General features: G+C 42.3%; 1 protein-coding gene across 1 annotated transcript in view; it reads left to right on the top strand.

Annotated features, from left to right (window-relative positions):
* NEB (nebulin) overlaps window positions 1-19,507 on the top strand; it is a 235,517-nt gene that overhangs the window by 104,444 nt on the left and 111,566 nt on the right. The window contains exons 62-69 of the mRNA XM_028477867.2: window positions 7,363-7,674; window positions 7,964-8,167; window positions 8,647-8,751; window positions 12,442-12,549; window positions 14,185-14,496; window positions 16,753-16,956; window positions 17,289-17,393; window positions 18,886-18,993. Of these exons, the coding sequence (XP_028333668.1) occupies window positions 7,363-7,674; window positions 7,964-8,167; window positions 8,647-8,751; window positions 12,442-12,549; window positions 14,185-14,496; window positions 16,753-16,956; window positions 17,289-17,393; window positions 18,886-18,993 (1,458 nt within the window). The remainder of the gene's footprint in view (window positions 1-7,362; window positions 7,675-7,963; window positions 8,168-8,646; window positions 8,752-12,441; window positions 12,550-14,184; window positions 14,497-16,752; window positions 16,957-17,288; window positions 17,394-18,885; window positions 18,994-19,507) is intronic.

Below are 19,507 nucleotides of genomic sequence, written 5' to 3'. Positions count from 1 at the left end.
GTTTCTTGCATTTTGTCTATTCTATTTCCAAGATTTTGGATCATCTTTACTATCATTATTCTGAATTCTTTTTCAGGTATACTGCCTATTTCCTCTTCATTTGTTAGGTCTGGTGGGTTTTTACCTTGCTCCTTCATCTGCTGTGTGTTTTTCTGTCTTTTCATTTTGCTTATCTTACTGTGGTTGGGGTCTTCTTTTTGCAGGCTTCATGTTCGTAGTTCCCATTGTTTTTGGTGTGTGTCCCCAGTGGCTAAGGTTGGTTCAGTGGGTTGTGTAGGTTTCCTGATTGAGGGGACTTGTGCCTGTGTTCCGGTGGATGAGGCTGGATCTTGTCTTTCTGGTGGGCAGGTCCGCATCTGGTGGTGTGTTTTGGGGTGTCTGTAGCCTTATTATGATTTTAGGCAGCCTCTCTGCTAATGGATGGGGCTGTGGTCCTGTCTTGCTAGTTGTTGGCCATAGGGTGTCCAGCACTGTAGCTTGCTGGTTGTTGAGTGAAGCTGGGTGTTGGTGTTGAGATGGAGATACCTGGGAGATTTTTGCTGTTTGACATTACGTGGAGCTGGGAGGTCTCTTGTGGACCAGTGTCCTGAAGTTGGTTCTCCCACCTCAGAGACACAGCCCTGATGCCTGGCTGGAGAAGCAAGAGCCTTTTTTCCACACGGCTCAGAATAAAAGAGAGGAAAAATAGAAAGGAAAGAAAGGAAGGAAGAAAGGAAGGAAGGAAGGTAGGAAGAAAGGAAGGAAGAAAGAAAGAAAAGATAAAATAAAGTAGGATAAAATAAAGTTATAAAAGTAAAAAAATTATTAAGAAGAAAAATTTTTTAAAGTTAAAAAAAAAAGGGACGGTAAAGGAAGGAAGAAAGAAAGAAAGAAGATAAAATAAAGTAGGTTAAAATAAAGTTATAAAAGTAAAAAAATTATTAAGAAGAAAAATTTTTTAAAGTTAAAAAAAAAAGGGACGGTCAGAATCCTAGGACAAAAGGTGAAAGCAAAGCTATACAGACAAAATCTCACACAGAAGCACACACATACACACTCACAAAAAGAGAAAAGGGGGGAAAAATAATATATCTTGCTCCCAAAATCCACCTCCTCAACTTGGGATGATTCACTGCCTATTCAGGTTTTCCACAGATGCAGGGCACTTCAAGTTGATTGTGGAGCTTTAATCCGCTGCTTCTGAGGCTGCTGGGAGAGACCTCCCCCTCTCCTCTTTGTTCGCACAGCTCCTGGGGTTCAGCTTTGGACTTGGCCCCACCTCTGCGCGTAGGTCGCCCGAGGACGTCTGCTCTTCGCTCAGACCGGCCGGAGTTAAAGGAGCAGCTGATTCGGGGGCTCTAGCTCACTCAGGCTCGGGGGAGGGAGGGGTACGGACGCGGGGCGAGCCTGCGGCGGCAGAGGCCAGCATGACGTTGCACCAGCCTGAGGCGCGCCGTGCGTTCTCCCAGGGAAGTTGTCCCTGGATCCCGGGACCCTGGCAGTTGCGGGCTGCACTGGCTCCTGGGAGCCGAGGTGTGTAGAGTGACCTGTGCTCGCACACAGGCTTCTTGGTGGCGGCAGCAGCAGCCTTAGAGTCTTATGCCCGTCTCTGGTGTCTGCGCTGATAGCCGCGGCTCGCGCCCGTCTCTGGAGCTCCTTTAAGCAGCACACTTAATCCCCTCTCCTCATGCGCCAGGAAGCAAAGAGGGAAGAAAAAGTCTCTTGCCTCTTCGGCAGCTCCAGATTTCTCCCGGACACCCTCCCGGCTAGCTGTGGTGCACTAACCCCTTCAGGCTGTGTTTGCGCCGCCAGACCTCTCCCTGCGATCTGACCAAAGCCCGAGCCTCAGCTTCTAGCCACCGCCCCTCCCGGCGGGTGAGCAGACAAGCCTCTCGGGCTGGTGAGTGCTGCTCGGCACCGATCCTCTGTGGGAATCTCTCCGATTTGCCCTGCGCACCCTGTTTCTGTGCTCTCCTCTGTGGCTCCGAAGCTTCCCTTCTGCCACCCGCAGTCTCCGCCCGTGACGGGACGTCTAGTGTGTGGAAACCTTTCCTCCTTCACAGCTCCCTCCCACTGGTGCAGGTCCCGTCCCTATTGTTTTGTCTCTGTTTATTCTTTTTTCTTTTGCCCTACCCAGGTACGTGGGGAGTTTCTTGCCTTTTGGAAGGTCTGAGGTCTTCTGCCAGCGTTCAGTGGGTGTTCTATAGGAACAGTTCCACGTGTAGATGTATTTCTGATGCATCTGTTTGGAGGAAGGTGATCTCCGCATCTCACTCTTCCGCCATCTTCCAACTATCTCTGTTGGAAGATTTTTAATCACAGTCTCAATTTCAGTGCTTGTGATTGGTCTGTTTATATTTTCTTTATTTTGTAGGTTCAGTCTCAGAAGTTTGTGCTTTTCTAAGAATTTGTCCATTTCTTCCAGGTTGTCCATTTTATTGGCATAGAGTTGCTTGTAATAGTCTCTTAGGATGCTTTGTATTTCTGCGGTGTCCTTTGTAGGTGTAAGGTTAGGTTATTTGAGATGTTTCTTGTTTCTTGAGGTAGGATTGTATTGCTATAAACTTGCCTCTTAGAACTGCTTTTGCTGCATCCCATAGGTTTTGGGTCATCTTATTTTCATGGTCATTTATTTCCAGGTATTTTTTGATATCATCTCTGATTTCTTCAGTGATCTCTTAGTTATTAAGAACTGTATTGTTTAGCTTCCATGTGTTTGTATTTTTTAACAGATTATTGGCGTAGAGTTGCTTGTAGTAGTCGCTCATGATCCTTGGTATTTCTGCAGTGTCAGTTGTTACTTCTCCTTTTTCATTTCTAATTCTATTGATTTGAGTCTTCTCCCTTTTTTCTTGATGAGTCGAGTCTGGCTAATGGTTTGTCAGTTTTGTTTATCTTTTCAAAGAACCAGCTTTCAGTTTTGTTGATCTTTGCTCATTTCTTTCATTTCTTTTTCCGTTAATTGTGATCTGATCTTTATGATTTCTTTCCTTCTGCTAACTTTGGGGTTTTTTTGTTCTTCTTTCTCTAATTGCTTTAGGTGTAAGGTTAGGTTATTTGAGATGTTTCTTGTTTCTTGAGGTAGGATTGTATTGCTATAAACTTGCCTCTTAGAACTGCTTTTGCTGCATCCCATAGGTTTTGGGTCATCTTATTTTCATGGTCATTTATTTCCAGGTATTTTTTGATATCATCTCTGATTTCTTCAGTGATCTCTTAGTTATTAAGAACTGTATTGTTTAGCTTCCATGTGTTTGTATTTTTTAACAGAATTTTTCCTGTAATTGATATCTAGTCTCATAGCATTGTGGTTGGAAGAGATACTTGATACGATTTCAATTTTCTTAAATTTACCATGGCTTGATTTATGACCCAAGATATGATCTATCCTGGAGAATGTTCCATGAGCACTTGAGAAAAATGTGTATTCTGTTGTTTTTGGATGGAATGTCCTATAAATATCAATTAAGTCCACCTTGTTTAATGTATCATTTAAAGCTTGTGTTTCCTTATTTATTTTCATTTTGGATGATTTGTTCATTGGTGAAAGTGGGATGTTAAAGTCCCCTACTGTGATTGTGTTACTGTCAATTTCCCCTTTTATGGCTGTTAGCATTTGCCTTATGTGTTGAGGTGCTCCTGTATTGTGTGCATAAATATTTACAATTGTTATATCTTCTTCTTGGATCGATCCCTTGATCATTATGTAGTGTCCTTCTTTGTCTCTTGTAATAGTCTTCATTTAAAAATCTATTTTGTCTGATATGAGAATTACTACTCCAGCTTTCTTTAGATTTCCATTTGCATGGAACATCTTTTTCCATCCGTTCACTTTCAGTCTGTATGTGTCCTTAGGTCTGAAGTGGGTCTCTTGTAGACAGCCTATATACGGGTCTTGTTTTTGTATCCATTCAGCCAGTCTATGTCTTTTGGTTGGAGCATTTAATCCATTTACATCTAAGGTAATTATCAATATATATGTTCCTATTACCATTTTCTTAGTTATTTTGGGTTTGTTATTGTAGGTCTTTTCCTTCTCTTGTGTTTCCTGCCTAGAGAAGTTCCTTTAGCATTTGTTGTAAAGCTGGTTTGGTGGTGCTGAATTCTCTTAGCTTTTGCTTGTCTGTTAAGGTTTTAATTTCTCTGTCAAATCTGAATGAGATCCTTGCTGGGTAGAGTAATCTTGGTTGTACTTTTTTCCCTTTCATCACTTTAAATATGTCCTGCCACTCCCTTCTGGCTTGCAGAGTTTCTGCTGAAAGATCAGCTGTTAACTTTATAGGGATTCCCGTGTATGTTATTTCTTGCTTTTCCATTCCTGCTTTTAGTATTTTTTATTTGTATTTAATTTTTGATAGTTTGATTAATATGTGTCTTGGCATGTTTCTCCTTGGATTTATCGTGTATGGGACTCTGTGCACTTCCTGGGCTTGATTAACTATTTTCTTTCCCATATTAGGGAATTTTTCAACTATAGTCTCTTCAAATATTTTCTCAGTCTCTTTCTTCTGCGACCCTATAATTCAAATGTTGGTGCATTTAATGTTGTCCCAGAGGTCTCTGAGACTGTCCTCAATTCTTTTCATTCTTTTTTCTTTATTGTGCTCTGCAGTAGTTATTTCCACTCTTTTATCTTCCAGGTCACTTATCCGTTCTTCTGCCTCAGTTATTCTGCTATGGATTCGTTCTAGAGAATTTTAATTTCATTTATTTTGTTATTCATCATTGTTTGTTTGCTCCTTAGTTCTTCTAGGTCCTTGTTAAAAATTTGTTGTATTTTCTCCATTCTATTTCCAAGATTTTGGATCATCTTTCCTCTCATTACTCTGCAGTCTTTTTCAGGTAGACTGCCTATTTCCACTTCATTTGTTTGGTCTGCTGGGTTTTTGCCTTGCTTCTTTATCTTCTGTGTGTTTCTCTGTCTTCTCATTTTGCTTAACTTACTGTGTTTGGGGTCTCCTTTTCGCAGGCGGCAGGTTTGTAGTTCCTGTTGTTTTTGGTGTCTGCCCCCAGTGGCTAAGGTTGGTTCAGTGGGTTGTGTAGGCTTCCTGGGGGAGGGGACTAGTGCCTGTGTTCTGGTGGATGAGGCTGGATCTTGTCTTTCTCATGGGCAGGGCTGTGTCTGGTGGTATGTTTTGGGGTGTCTGTGACCTTATTATCATTTTAGACAGCCTCTCTGCCAATGGGTGGGGTTGTGTTCCTGTCTTGCTAGTTGTTTGGCATAGGGTGTCCAGCATTGTAGCTTGCTGGTCGTTGCGTGGAGCTGGGTCTTAGTGTTGACATGGAGATCTCTGGGAGAGCTTTTGCCGCTTGATATTACGTGGAGTCAGGAGGTCTCTGGTGGACCAATGTCCTGAATTCGCCTCTCCACCTCAGAGGAACAGGCCTGACACCTGGCCAGAGCACCAAGGCCCTCTCAGCCACACGGCTCAGTAGAAAAGGGACAAGTAAAGAAAGAAAGGAGAAGAAAGTTATTAAAATAAAAGATAAAAAAAAATTATTAAAAATTCAAAAGTAATAAAAAAAAAGAGAGCAACCAAAACAAATCCACCAATTATAACAAGCACTAAAAACAAAAAAAAAACGGATAGACAGAACCCTAGGACAAATGGTAAAAGCAACACTATACAGACAAAATCACACAAAGAAGCGTACACATACACACTTACAAAAAGAGAAAAAGGAAAAATATTTATATATCATTGCTCCCAAAGTCCACCGCCTCAATTTTGGGGTGATTCTTTGTCTATTCAGGTATTCCATAGATGCAGGTTACATCAAGTTAATTGTGGAGGCTAAATCCACTGCTCCTGAGCTTGCTGGGAAAGATTTCCCTTTCTCTTCTTTGTTAGCACAGCTCCTGGGGTTCACCTTTGGATTTGGCCCTGCCTCTGTGTGTAGGTTGCCTGAGGACATCTGTTCTTTGCTCAGACAGGATGGGGTTAAAGTAGCAGCTGATCAGGGGGCTCTGGCTCACTCAGGCTGGGGAGAGGGAGGGGTATGGATTGCAGGGCGAGCCTGCGGCGGCAGAGGGCAGTGTGATGTGGCAACAGTCTGAGGCATGCCGTGTGTTCTCCCGGGGAAGTTGTCCCTGGATCATGGGACCCTGGCAGTGGCGGGCTGCAAAGGCTCCCGGGAGGGGAGGTATGGATAGTGACATGTGCTTACACACAGGGTTCTTGGTGGCTGCAGCATCATCCTTAGCATTTCATGCCCATCTCTGGTGTCCGCGCTGATAGCCACGGCTCGTGCCAGTCTTTGGAGCTCATTTAGGCGGTGCTCTGAATCCCCTCACCTCGCGCACCCCGAAACAAGGGTCTCTTGCCTCTTAGGCAGGTCCAGATTTTTTCCAGGACTCCCTCCCAGCTAGCTGTAGCGCACTAGCCCCCTTCAGGCTGTGTTCAGGCAGCCAATCCCAGTCCTCTCCCTGAGATCTGACCTCCGAAGCCTGAGCCTCAGCTCCCAGCCCCCACCCGTCCCAGCGGATGAGAGACAAGCCTCTCAGGCTGGTGAGTGCTGGTCAGCACCGATCCTCTCTACGGGTATCTCTCCACTTTGCCCTCTGCACCCCTGTTGCTGTGCTCTCCTCCATGGCTCCAGAGCTTCCCCCCACCACCCCCCGTCTCCACCAGTGAAGGAGCTTTCTGGTTTGTGGAAATTTTTCCTCCTTCACACCTCCCTCCCAGAGGTGCAGGTCCCGTCCCTATTCTTTGTCTCTGTTTTTTCTTTTTTCTTTTGCCCTACCCAACTACATGGGGAGATTCTTGCCTTTGGGGAAGTCTGAGGTCTTCTGCCAGGATTCAGAAGGTGTTCTGTAGGATTTCTTGCACATGTAAATGCATTTCTGATGTATTTGTGGGGAGGAAGGTAATCTCCACGTCTTACTCTTCTGCCATCGTGGAGGTCTCCCCTCATTTATTTTTAAAATAAGTTTCTTTGAATTCTGGTGACAACAAAGCTTGTGTAATCTTCAAACAGAGAGCTTCCAAATATATGAATTCACTTTTCTGTGTCTTAATTCCTTCATCTTTAACCCAAGTTCTACGGGGTCTGAGGGTGCACGCACGAGGCCACCCAGTGGTGACATGCTGGCTGCAACCCCCCTCTGGAGCAGCACCCAGGGCCCTGCGGAGGCTGAACACACGAGGGCACACGCTGGCTGAGCGCAGGGCGACGCGGGGTGTGGCCGGGCGCAGGGGCCTATTTTCTTTTTTGTATACATATACAAGCTTTATTTTCTAAATGGTTTACAAGATGCAGTCACACATATTATTTATATATTCGGGGGGAAACATGTTGTTAATGAATAGGAAAATCTGAGCCTACTAATCATTTTATACTAAAAGTTATACTAGGTGACTATCAGTATTTTTCTTCTTCTAGTTCAAATACAAAGAAGATTATCGTAAGCAGCTTGGCCATCACATTGGTGCCCGAGCGGTACATGACGACCCCAAGATGATGTGGTCCATGCATGTGGCCAAGATCCAGAGTGATCGGGAGTACAAGAAGGACTTTGAGAAGTGGAAGACCAATTTCAGCAGCCCAGTGGACATGCTGGGGGTGGTGCAGGCCAAGAAGTGCCAGACCTTGGTCAGTGACGTGGACTACAAGAACTACCTGCACCAGTGGACCTGCCTGCCTGACCAGAGTGACGTCATGCACGCTCGGCAGGCCTATGACCTCCAGAGCGACGTGAGTACTGAGGATCGTAATGACCTGCAAAGGTGGGAAATCAGTGAATTAACACCCCTTGGATAAGTGGCACCAAACTCACCAGCCCCTGCAAGTGGGGCATAACATTTCTTCTTTTCCTGTGAGTGTTAAATGTCAAACCCTCCAGACCGAAAAGGAATATTGTCTGATACCCTGCCTGTCCACCAAACTATGTTTTCAAGAGTGTTCTTACTTTATTTCATATCCTTTTGATGAAAATGTTTTCCCAAACCAGAGATAAACATTTATTGGCTATTTGTATCAACAGAATATGTACAAGTCAGATCTCCAGTGGCTGAGAGGCATCGGCTGGGTTCCCATTGGCTCTTTGGATGTGGAAAAATGCAAAAGGGCAACTGAAATTTTGAGTGATAAAATCTATCGCCAGCCTCCAGACAAATTCAGGTTTACCAGTGTGACTGATTCTCTGGAACAAGTGTTGGCCAAGAGCAACGCCATCACTATGAACAAGGTGAGGCTTCAGAGTTCAGAGAACCAAGGTAGGACTCCTAACGCTAAACCAAAGGAAAAGGAGCATGATCAGGAGAAGAAAGAAACAGAGCAGTGAGCAACAAAAGATATCTGTCTATCTATCTATATCTATCCATATCTGTCTACCTAATGTCTATGTCATTTATATTTTAACATTTACTTCAGTAATTATTTCATGGTTTTGATAAAATGGTACTTTTTATGGAAAATCATCTCTGCGTAAAAGATATTCTAAATTTCCTTTTGTTAACATACAATTCAGAGTATCAGAAGGCACTCATACATATCTGTTCTACTATGAACTGGTTACTTTACTTGAAGATATGTGTAAAATACATAATGTGTATAAAATACGTAACCTTTTGTTACTTCTCTTTATAAAGTTCTTGTGGCCTTGAAGTTTCGATTAACAATACACTGAAGTTTTTTCCTGATGACATTTTATATTTTCCTTGCTAGCATTTATACACGGAAGCCTGGGACAAAGACAAGACCCAGATCCACATCACACCAGACACACCAGAGATTACGCTGGCAAGAAGGAACCAAATCAACTACAGTGAGGTGGGAGCAGATGCTAATTCTATGACATTTGCATGGTGTTTCATATTTCAGTTAATCCATTCCATGGTGATGTAATACTAAATGACAACTTTGTAAAGAATGTCTTTTCTTGCTCGGTGTGAATACCAACTCTTTCATTTCTCGCTTACCTGAACATCAGTCTTCAGGTAACACATATTATCATTTCGGAGGTGCAAATTATAAGAATGAATGATTTAAGCAGTAACCAGAAGATTAATTAGACCTTCCTCTTTTATTAATTTAAGAAATTAGCAATAGACCAAAATACGTTTATCTCCTCTTTATGCTACATAGCTGTGCTAAGTGTGTTTTCCACATATGACTTATTTTTCCTAAATTGTACTTTAGGGTCAAAATTTAAGATTTTTAATGTACAAGATTTAAGTCAAGGATTAAAATCACAGTACAATCAAATAACATTGAGAGACAGACAGAGGGGATCTGTCAATATATAAATATATTAGCAAGCCCATTTCCTGTTCACTTTCTGTGAGCATAGAGCCGTGTGCCCCCATATCAGAAGCACAGATGTTTAGGCTGAGAGGTCAGTCTCCTCTAGTGCAGGAGTCCGCACCCAATAAGTTGTTATCCTGCCTTTGCTTAAGTATTGTCAGTGACGAGGTGCTTCTCTCATAAATCAACCTGTTTGTTCTGGAAAGTCCCTTTTTTTTTTTTATTTTTTTTGTGGTATGCGGGCCTCCCCCCGGCTGCGGCCTCTCCGGAGCACAGGCTCCGGACGCACAGGCCCAGCGGCCATGGCTCACGGGCCCAGCCGCTCCGCGGCATGTGGGATCCTCCCAGACCGGGGCGCGAACCCGGTTCCCCTCAATCAGCAGGCGGACGCGCAACCACTGCGCCACCAGGGAAGCCCGGAAAGTTCCTTTAGAAGATGCTTCTCATGTATTGGGTCAATGGTTTCTCTCTGTAGACCCACATAATCCTCTAAGACCATGCAGAACCAAACTGTGCCAACTCCATAGGCACTATGTGCCTCCGCTGCCACTTCACCCCAGGTTCTTTTTATAATCCAAACATCCCAAGCTCCTGGGCATTCCTCACATGACATCCCTGCTAGAATGCGACTCTCAGAACCAAACAAAATCCTGCGAGTGAGGAATGACTAGTGTAGAGTACAGTCGACATTGCATTTCCTCTTCTGGACATTTACCCTTCATTTCTGCACTCTGTGCCTTGGGGCTCCTTGGGGCTGTGTCACTGCTGGTGTGCGTGGGACTTGGGGTCAACCAGAACCCTAAGACAACTTACATGGGCTTAAACTAGGTTTCCTCTATCTTGTATTTATACATTTGGCAACTTCAATCTCAGGTCAACGATTGACATTTATCTCTCTGCATTTTTTTCTTAGAATGAGCCTATTGGTTTAAGCCTGTGGAGATTTTTGTGAATCTAAGATTCTGTCAGATGATGTATTAGTTATTTCTCCCAGCTTTGTGCTACCAGCAAGGAAAATATTGTTTCTTTGACAGCATAAATCAATAGCGTGGGGCTTCCCTGGTGGCAAAGTGGTTAAGAATCTGCCTGCCAATGCAGGGGACACGGGTTCGAGCCCTGGTCTGGGAAGATCCCACATGCCGCGGAGCAACTAAGCCCGTGAGCCACAACTACTGAGCCTGCGCATCTGGAGCCTGTGCTCCGCAACAGGAGAGGCCGCGACAGTGAGAGGCCCGCGCACCGCGATGAAGAGTGGCCCCCGCTCGCCGCAACTGGAGAAAGCCCTTGCACAGAAACGAAGACCCAACACAGACAATAAATAAATAAATAAATTTATTTTTAAAAAAAATCAATAGCGTTTTACTCTTCTGCAGAATATAACTGAGAGAATTTAAATTGATTAGCCACCACCTTAAGTCATTTTATTTTTCAGGGGTGCAAACTATAATTTTAATGCTTATATAGCTAGCTCTTAATTGTCACCCCAAACTAAAATTGTCAAATCCCACTCTCAAATCAAAAATAAGAGAATTTTCAGCTAAACCTGCACTATAGGTCCCATAGCGTGTGCTGTATGAGCAGATATTTTAAGAGACAAAGGGTCCCTGTAACTAGCCACTCAGCATTTCTGGAACTGTCAACTCTGTCTTTGCTGTAAAAGCTCAGAGATGTTGTATGTTGCCCTTGGTTTGAAGAGGCCCAGGAAGAATGCCTGAACCGATTGCCTAACCCGCCTGGTCTGCTTTCTCTGACTTTTCTCTATCTGCTTAGTTCAGTTCTATTGTGTTTCTTTCTCATTTAGAATAGGAAGATACAATGCAAATTTGATGATGTCACTCTTCCTCAAAGATTGTTGTTGGTTTCCTTTGTCCTATAGAATTAAGGACAAAGTTATCTTAGCACCAGGCCTTCATAGCCCGACTCCTGATTCTTTTCAGTCCTGTCCTGCCACTTCCTCTGGCACTGCCCCACCCCCACCCCCACCCCCCGCTTGACGCCCCTGCACTTTCACTCCCCTGTACTTTGATTCATGGAAGTTCCTCTGCCCTTGACCACCGTCTCAGTCTATTGAAACCATATTTATCACTCAGGGTCCAATGCCAAGGTCATGCCCTCTGAGGAAACTTCCTGATTTTCAATTCAGAATAAATTGCTCCTTCCTAGAGCTCGTTCTTTTTTTTTTTTTAACATTCAATCTTTTAAAAAAATATATTTACTTATTTATGTATGTATTTGGTTGCGTGGGGTCTTAGTTGTGACAGGTGGGCTCCCCAGCCACGGCTCGTGGGCTCCTTAGTTGCGGCAGTCAGGCTCCCCAGCTGTGGCATACAAACTCTTAGTTGTGCCATGCATGTGGGATCTAGTTCCCTGACCAGGGATCAAACCCAGGCCCCCTGCATTGGGACCGTGGAGTCTTGTCCACTGCATCACCAGGGAAGTCCCGTGGAGCTCGTTCTTAATAATATGGTTAAAGCACCTTTCATGGTCTGACTTTTTGGCAGCTTGTTCCGCAGGTTATCAGTCTTTCCATCATTTCTCCCAGAAACCTTGAAGATGGGAGAGGCCTCATATTCATCTTTGTTTCCCAAGTACCAAGCACAGTCATGGCACAGAGTCGGTGCGAATAAATGTGGATCAAATGAGTTTCCCTCCTGTCCACATTTAGCCACCGTAGGCCCATGAGTTTCAGCTTAATTTTTCCAGTTCTTTCCAAAACTGATTCATCCTTATAACTAAAAGATTTAAAACCATGAATAATATCTGTATATGGTTAATGTAACATAAATTTTAAAACAAAAAAACAAAGGTGCCATATTCCATATAGGTACCATGTTTAAGTCTCAACTTCAGCCAAAACCGCAGAAAGCTTAGAACTCTCAAAAGTGACATTATTGGGCTTCCCTGGTGGCACAGTGGTTGGGAGTCCTCCTGCCAATGCAGGGGACGTGGATGGGTTCGTGCCCCGGTCCGGGAGGGTCCCACATGCCGCGGAGCGGATGGGCCCGTGGGCCATGGCTGCTGGGCCTGAGCATCTGGAGCCGCAGTGGGAGAGGCCACAGCGGTGAGAGGCCTGCATACCGCAAAAAAAAAAAAACACATAGTGACAATATTACAGGCACCTACCCGTGTAGAAGTTGGTGAATTATTTTAGTCTTCTGTCGTTTTTGGATATGAATGTCAACATGTAACTGATTTTTTTTTTTTGCCCAAATTTAGAGTCTGTATAAACTCGCCAACGAAGAAGCAAAGAAGAAAGGCTACGACTTGCGTAGTGATGCCATCCCGATCGTGGCAGCCAAGGCCTCCAGGGACATCATCAGTGATGTGAGTTGTCAGTTTTACTCCTAGTATGTGGTCAGTCTGAAGTGACACTTTCACTGAACTAAATCTTCTAAAAGAACTTTCCTGGCCCTTTGGAAATATATCCTGATGTATTTGTGTAGGGTTTTTCAGAAACCTAGTTTTGATGGAAATGAAAAATTTGATATTTACAAAAACGTTTTATAACCACTAAGTCACAGTATCTTCAGTGAAAGCTGATCCACCAAGAATAGAGAAAGATCCATTCATGTGGAATTTGTTAGAGTGTAGCTGCAGGCTTGGAGATGCTTATACAAAAATTGTCACAGTGCTTAAAGAAAGTGTGACTCATAAACTTAAGTTCTCCCAGTGAGAATCAGGGCCTAGCTTTATATAGCATTTTAATATACAATATTCAAAAAATGCATATGACACTTGCCATTACAATTCACCCTTGTAAGATCATGAAAAGAAGGCAGTTGATCAGTGCCAGACTAGCCCAAACTTGCACCCTTAACACTGGCTCCTGCCTTGTGGCTTGTAACTCCCAGAATAAAACCGTCATCCTTTCCTGGTACCTCAGGGAATTCTTGAGGAACAGACCACTGCTCTAAAAATCAAGACCCCCTATTTGGGAATATGGTAATACGCTGCCCTTTATTTTGGAAGATCATATTAGTGACTCACTTTAGTTTATGTATGTTGGACCTTTCCTACAAATGGAGTTATGCCAATAATAATATATAACAAAATAATAATAACCAAGAAGTGTTGAGAAATCTGTGCTAAGAATGTTATATGCATTATGTCACTTATTTTTCATAATTACCCTAGGATGTAAGATTGTGATTATCCCTGTTTTATGGGTTGCTTAAGCAACTTGTCTAAAATCAAACTCTTAGTAGGTGATGGAGTTGAAACTCCAGGCAACCTCATTCCTTCCCACTGTACTATATTGCCTCTGCTGACTCGTTTATACTTTCTCAGTTATTTTTGAGACTAGAAGCATGTATTTTGCATAATTGGCTCAGATTCCAGGACAACGTCTTTGGACCTGGAATAATAACAACACTGTTGGTCCATGAGAGATGAGAACCCATGACTTTATTAGGAGCATGCTCTAAGCAACTGGGCTGCTAGGTCAGCTTCCCTAGCATAACCAGTTTCCAAAATGATGCCAAAATTTGCCACCACCACTGAATGCCTGAATCCATTATGAAACAGGAATTCTCTTCTGTTGCTACTGCAAGTAGTCCTTGACATTGACTTCATCCTCAAAGGAACCAGACACTCATTTTACTACTTATTAAACACATCTTGTTGCCAAGTGCATCTCTTTTCTGATGTACTTTTAGTGCCTAGCCCATTTCTCCAAGTCCCTTGGTCCACATGGCCTCTCCACTGTGTGCATTTGCTGCCCCCGGAACTATTCCTTGTTACCAGGCCAGAGGTGATTTGGGGTATACACTACAATTATTTGAATTCCATCTATTTTATTACCTCTATAAGCTTCTAGGGGAAAGGGTAGGATATTGCCTTGAGTTAGTGCTTATTAGCAAAAGTCAGCGTACAACAGTGATATAAGCAAGATGATTTTGTACAGGCTTGTGACCTCTACGGGCTTATAATAAAAATCTAATTTGTGCATTTTCATCTCAGTACAAATACAAAGATGGTTACCGCAGGCAGCTTGGCCATCACATTGGAGCCCGGGACGTGAAAGATGACCCTAAGATGATGTGGTCCATGCACGTGGCCAAGATGCAGAGTGACCGGGAGTACAAGAAGGACTTTGAGAAGTGGAAGACCAATTTCAGCAGCCCAGTGGACATGCTGGGGGTGGTGCAGGCCAAGAAGTGCCAGACCTTGGTCAGTGACGTGGACTACAAGAACTACCTGCACCAGTGGACCTGCCTGCCTGACCAGAGTGACGTCATGCATGCTCGGCAGGCCTATGACCTCCAGAGCGATGTGAGTACGGCGTCTGTAACGGCTGTGGCTGGAAATAACTTGAACCGTATCCTTTGTAAACAACCCACTGGCCTACTCAAGCTAGGATTTCTTTTTTTTTTTAATATAACTTTATTTATTTTATTTACTTTATTTTTTTTGGCTGTGTTGGGTCTTCGTTGCTGCACGCCAGCTTTCTCTAGCTGCGGTGAGCGGGGGCTACTCTTTGTTGTGGTGTGCGGGCTTCTCATGGCGGTGGCTTCTCTTTTGTGGAGCACAGGCTCTAGATGCACAGGCTTCAGTAGTTGTGGTGCATGAGCTTAGTTGCTCCGCGGCATGTGGGATCTTCCTGGACCAGGGCTTGAACCCATGTCCCCTGCATTGGCAGGCAGATTCTTAACCACTGCGCCACCAGGGAAGACCTCAAGCTAGGATTTCTTGTTCATTGAATGAGATTTGAATCAGAGTACAGTTTTATTGCTTTATTGTGGATACATTACTAGGCTTTATAAGGAAGTGAAGTTTTCCAACTGGACTTGGTCTTATAAAAATAAGACTGGAATTAAGCAGTGTTAGAATTCAGTGTCCAACCCAGGAAGACGTCTTATTTTATTCTTTTAAGGGGGAAAGAACAATTTTTATTTTTAAAAATTACTCAGAAATTTGTTTTTAGCTTCCTTGCAAAACAAATGAGGTTATCATTAGCAGAATACTGCTACAACACTAATGGTTACTCTTATGAAATAAAAGAAGTCACTGTGTCTGGAAGGTGTTGGGTCATTTCATTGACACTTTGTCCTCTCAGCACAGCTCTCTTTGTGGAGAGGTCATGTGTTAATGACAGAACTGGTACCTATTAGAAACAGAGGCAACATCTCAAATCTGGGTGTGATGAGCACATTTCCTGCAGCATATATTTTATAGATGTTTAAAGGAATTATTAAGCATTAGAGGACTTTGGAGAATAACATGAATTAACCATAATTATACATTAAATGGCTGTTCCTAGAAATTGTACAGCCTACCTGTGGAAACTCCCACATCTATTCTGTAGCTTTCCACAACATGCAGAACCCTGTGTTTTGCAAAGAAAGGCTTTGCCTGCATATGAAAGGTAGTTAAAAACGGTTGATGTCACCCATAGAGTGACAGCATTGACAGACTGCTTGCCTCTGTCTATTTGTCAAGTGGCTTTTTGAGATCACCTCTTTCTCACGGTGACACAGTCTTAATAATGTGGGAAGCATTAGAAAGTTAAGAAACACTCCAGAGGTGTAAAATGTTATTGTTTTCATTCTTGCTGTTGTTATTTAAGGGGCAATAACTAGTCAGCATAAGGCAATTCCAGTAGGCTTTTAGTCTAGACAGTAAAATAGCTGTCTGTATACTCAGTTGCCGTTACAGGTAAAATCCTTTCAGTGATCTGGGCAAAGGTCCAATTCCACCGTTGTGAAGTAGTTATGAATACCTAATAAGTACACAAAAGTCTTTAGCAGAAAAAATGACTAAAAGTGTTAAATAAAGATATGGAAAGACAAATCTGGAAAGGAGTCTGTGCTTCCCATCCTGAGAATTTGGTGGGGAAGAGATGGGTTCTGGACCAATAAGATGGTCATTTATTGTCCTGAATCTTGGACAGTGTTGAAGTAGTCAAAGGTCTGCCCCAGGGCTTCAGAGGTTCTATGTCATTATTATATTTTAACTTCTCTTTTTTGTTGTTAAACCAAGAGCTTTACAGATATTTTGAAATATAAGAAAAAATACACAGGAAGCAATAAGAATCCAACATAATCCAACCACTGAAAAGGCCCAATCCTGCTCATGTAATTTATATACAGATTGTTTTATGTGCTATTTTTTCGTTATTGTTACATTAATGACATTTCTACCAATCATTGATATTCTTTAAAATGTGGCTTTTAATGGCTGCAGAGTGTTGCATTTGACTGGACCTAATATTTATTTACTGACAGCCTGTAGGTCGACATATGTGTGGTTTCTCTCACTTTGGGTGAGCCACTGAACTGGCTGACAGAAGATATTCATTTGGATTCCTCCTGTCCTAACAACCTGAAATATTCTATCATTTTTTGGTTACATTTTTGGGTCGTTTTTGAACATACTTCCTCTATTAGTCTGCCTAATACAGTGAGCCAGTTTTTTGTGAAACCAACAAGAGCAACAACCAGAATTGTACTTTACTGTCGATTCTATTTGCACCTTGACCCTAAATCTTTCAGTCTTACTGAAGAGTTCCTGCCTTTTTCCTCCTCACAGAATGTTTACAAGTCTGATCTCCAGTGGCTGAGGGGCATTGGCTGGGTCCCCATTGGGTCTGTGGATGTGGTCAAATGCAAGAGAGCTACAGAGATACTGAGTGACAACATCTACCGCCAGCATCCAGACAAGCTGAAGTTTACCAGTGTGGCTGATTCTCTGGAACAGGTGCTGGCCAAGAACAATGCCATCAACATGAATAAGGTGAGCCCCAGCTGCCTCATGCTTCTCCAAGATGCCAAAAGAGGTTTTTAGACTTTAATGACTAGTGGAGTTAAAATTATCCATGCGGGTGTGGGGTCACGTTTACCTCCTAAATGACATACTTGAAATCCTCTAAGTACTTTCTGTTATCCCCAGTTGTAACCCTGATAACTATCATTAAGACTTAAACCTCCAGCTGAATACCTTCTATCCTAGTGTGGTTTATTTTCCTAATTAGATCAATAACATTCCTGCTTTAATTGGCTTTTTGTAATTCCTATTTCAAATGTTTTTTTTTTCAAATGGTTTTCTATCAACATATTCTTTGATAGCACTTATACACAGAGGCCTGGGACAAAGACAAGACTCAAATTCATATAATGCCTGATACCCCGGAGATCATGTTGGCGAGGCAGAACAAGCTCAACTACAGTGAGGTAGGGGCAAAATCCTGGGGGACCACGCTTGTTTTGTTGTTATTGTTGTTATTGTTTGTTTTCTACACTTTTGTGGATATTCTCAGACCTCAGCTATCATGGTGTGTGCAGCTCTGTGATATGAACACTCAGGCCCATCCAACCTTTCATCTGTGGGTTGAATATCATACACTCTGGGATTCCAGGGGCAAACTGAAGTCACATTATCTTTCCATTTATGGTCTTTACCAGTGTGGGTCAGTGGAACTGAGGAGTATTTTTGGCATTTCCAAGGTGCAGGATAACCAGATGTAATACTAGCTCATTATTTATATGAAAACATTATTTGTTATTTATCTGAAATTCAAGTTCAGCTGGGCATGCTATCTTTTTATTTGCTAAATCTGGCAACCCTACCAAGGGAACCTCTAATATTATGCACCTCTTTCCCACCTGGATCCTGAATAAAATTGAGAAGTAAAAAAAAGGAGTGCAACTAGAAGTCAAATCTCATATCTCTTACTACTAAAGTTAGGTTCAAGGACACATTTGTATGAGAGCCAAACAAACCTGCTAAGTGAACCCCAGAATTAGGTTCCCCATCCAGGCACAGGCCACACTGGAGCAGGACAGTCAGCTCTACCTCCCTCAGGGGTGAGTCCTGCTTCGCACAGAGAAGCAGAGGAGGGCACTGGGCATGTTCCTAGAGGGAGGAGGTCAGAGCTGAGATGGGCATGCCCTGCTATCCCATCCCTACCAATTAGATACATCAGGAAATCATTGCACCTCTCCAGGGTAAAGAGAGTAAAGGGGCAGAGATGAAATAATGGAGCTCCTTTTATAGAAAGAGAACCTCAGGCATGGGGAAAAAGTGCTCTCCATTAACAATACCGATTACTATTTTTTTTAAGTAAAATGCAGTTTTATAGGTGCATGTTTTACTAATATGATCCAGCCAAAAATTAGAATCATGAAGTTGTGATTATAGTCAAGTTAACTATGTTTTAAATTGTACTTCAATTTTTTTCTCATTTGTTTTTTTAAACATCATATTACATGATTTTCAAAAATGTTTAAGTAATAAAGAACTAGGTAAAAGTATATAAATATATATTTTATATACAAATGAATAATATTAAACACATTGTTCTGCAATTTTTTCATTTAGAAATACGTATAGATTGATGCTTTGCCTATCAATCTATATTACTAGATTATATTAACATTATATTATGTTGATATGCATAATGTATCATAATCTACATATATATTAATCTATAATGATATAAATAATAGATTATCAATCTATGTTAATGCTCAATGATATATTTCATTTGTTTCTAACGCTACATAGTTTTTTTTGGTAAAATATAATTTATTTACTTTCCAATATTGCTAGAAAGTTAGATTGTTTCTGGAGCCTATCCTTTTTTAAATTTTGTGATATGTCACCTGTTAGACTCCAAATTGTTGCTATCAAAACTTTGCTTTAACTCTGACTTTCCTTCTATAGACTCTGTATAAACTCGCCAACGAAGAAGCAAAGAAGAAAGGCTATGACTTGCGAAGCGATGCCATCCCAATCGTGGCAGCCAAGGCCTCCAGGGACATCATCAGTGATGTGAGTACCAACACTCCACATATGTACATGGCTGGATGGGGGTGGGGCAGAATCAGTATTACAACAGCAAGATACATCCTGGTGCCAGTTAAAGCACATTTACTGTGCTTTAAATGAAATGTTTTTCATTTGAAAAGAGCTTTAATAATTTAACTCCAAAAGATTTTAATATTCAGGTCCCATATGCAGAGGGGGTATCCTAAACTTCAGTAAAAAATGGAATTTGAATCTACATTTGTTTATATCTGTAATTATAAGGCATTCATCTGCATATTTTGAGTACATAGAAATAAGAAAATGACAGAAGAGTTGGGGAAAAAGCTTGGGTACGTGTATCGGTTCAACATAAGAAAAAGATCTGGTACAGCCACGTTCAGGAAAATTCACCCTTCCCCAAACCTGCTCTGGATTCTTGCCAACCTTTTCTTTGAAAAATTGCCTTAAGTGCTTCCGTTGAGTTTTTTTTTTTTTTTTTTTTTTTTTTTTTTTGTGGTATGCGGGCCTCCCCCCGCTG

This window comes from Physeter macrocephalus, chromosome 2 (assembly GCF_002837175.3).
Source record: "Physeter macrocephalus isolate SW-GA chromosome 2, ASM283717v5, whole genome shotgun sequence".
In the NCBI taxonomy this organism is placed as follows: domain Eukaryota; kingdom Metazoa; phylum Chordata; class Mammalia; order Artiodactyla; family Physeteridae; genus Physeter; species Physeter macrocephalus.
Note: the sequence above shows the minus strand (reverse complement) of the source record. Positions and strands in the feature narration are given on the sequence as shown.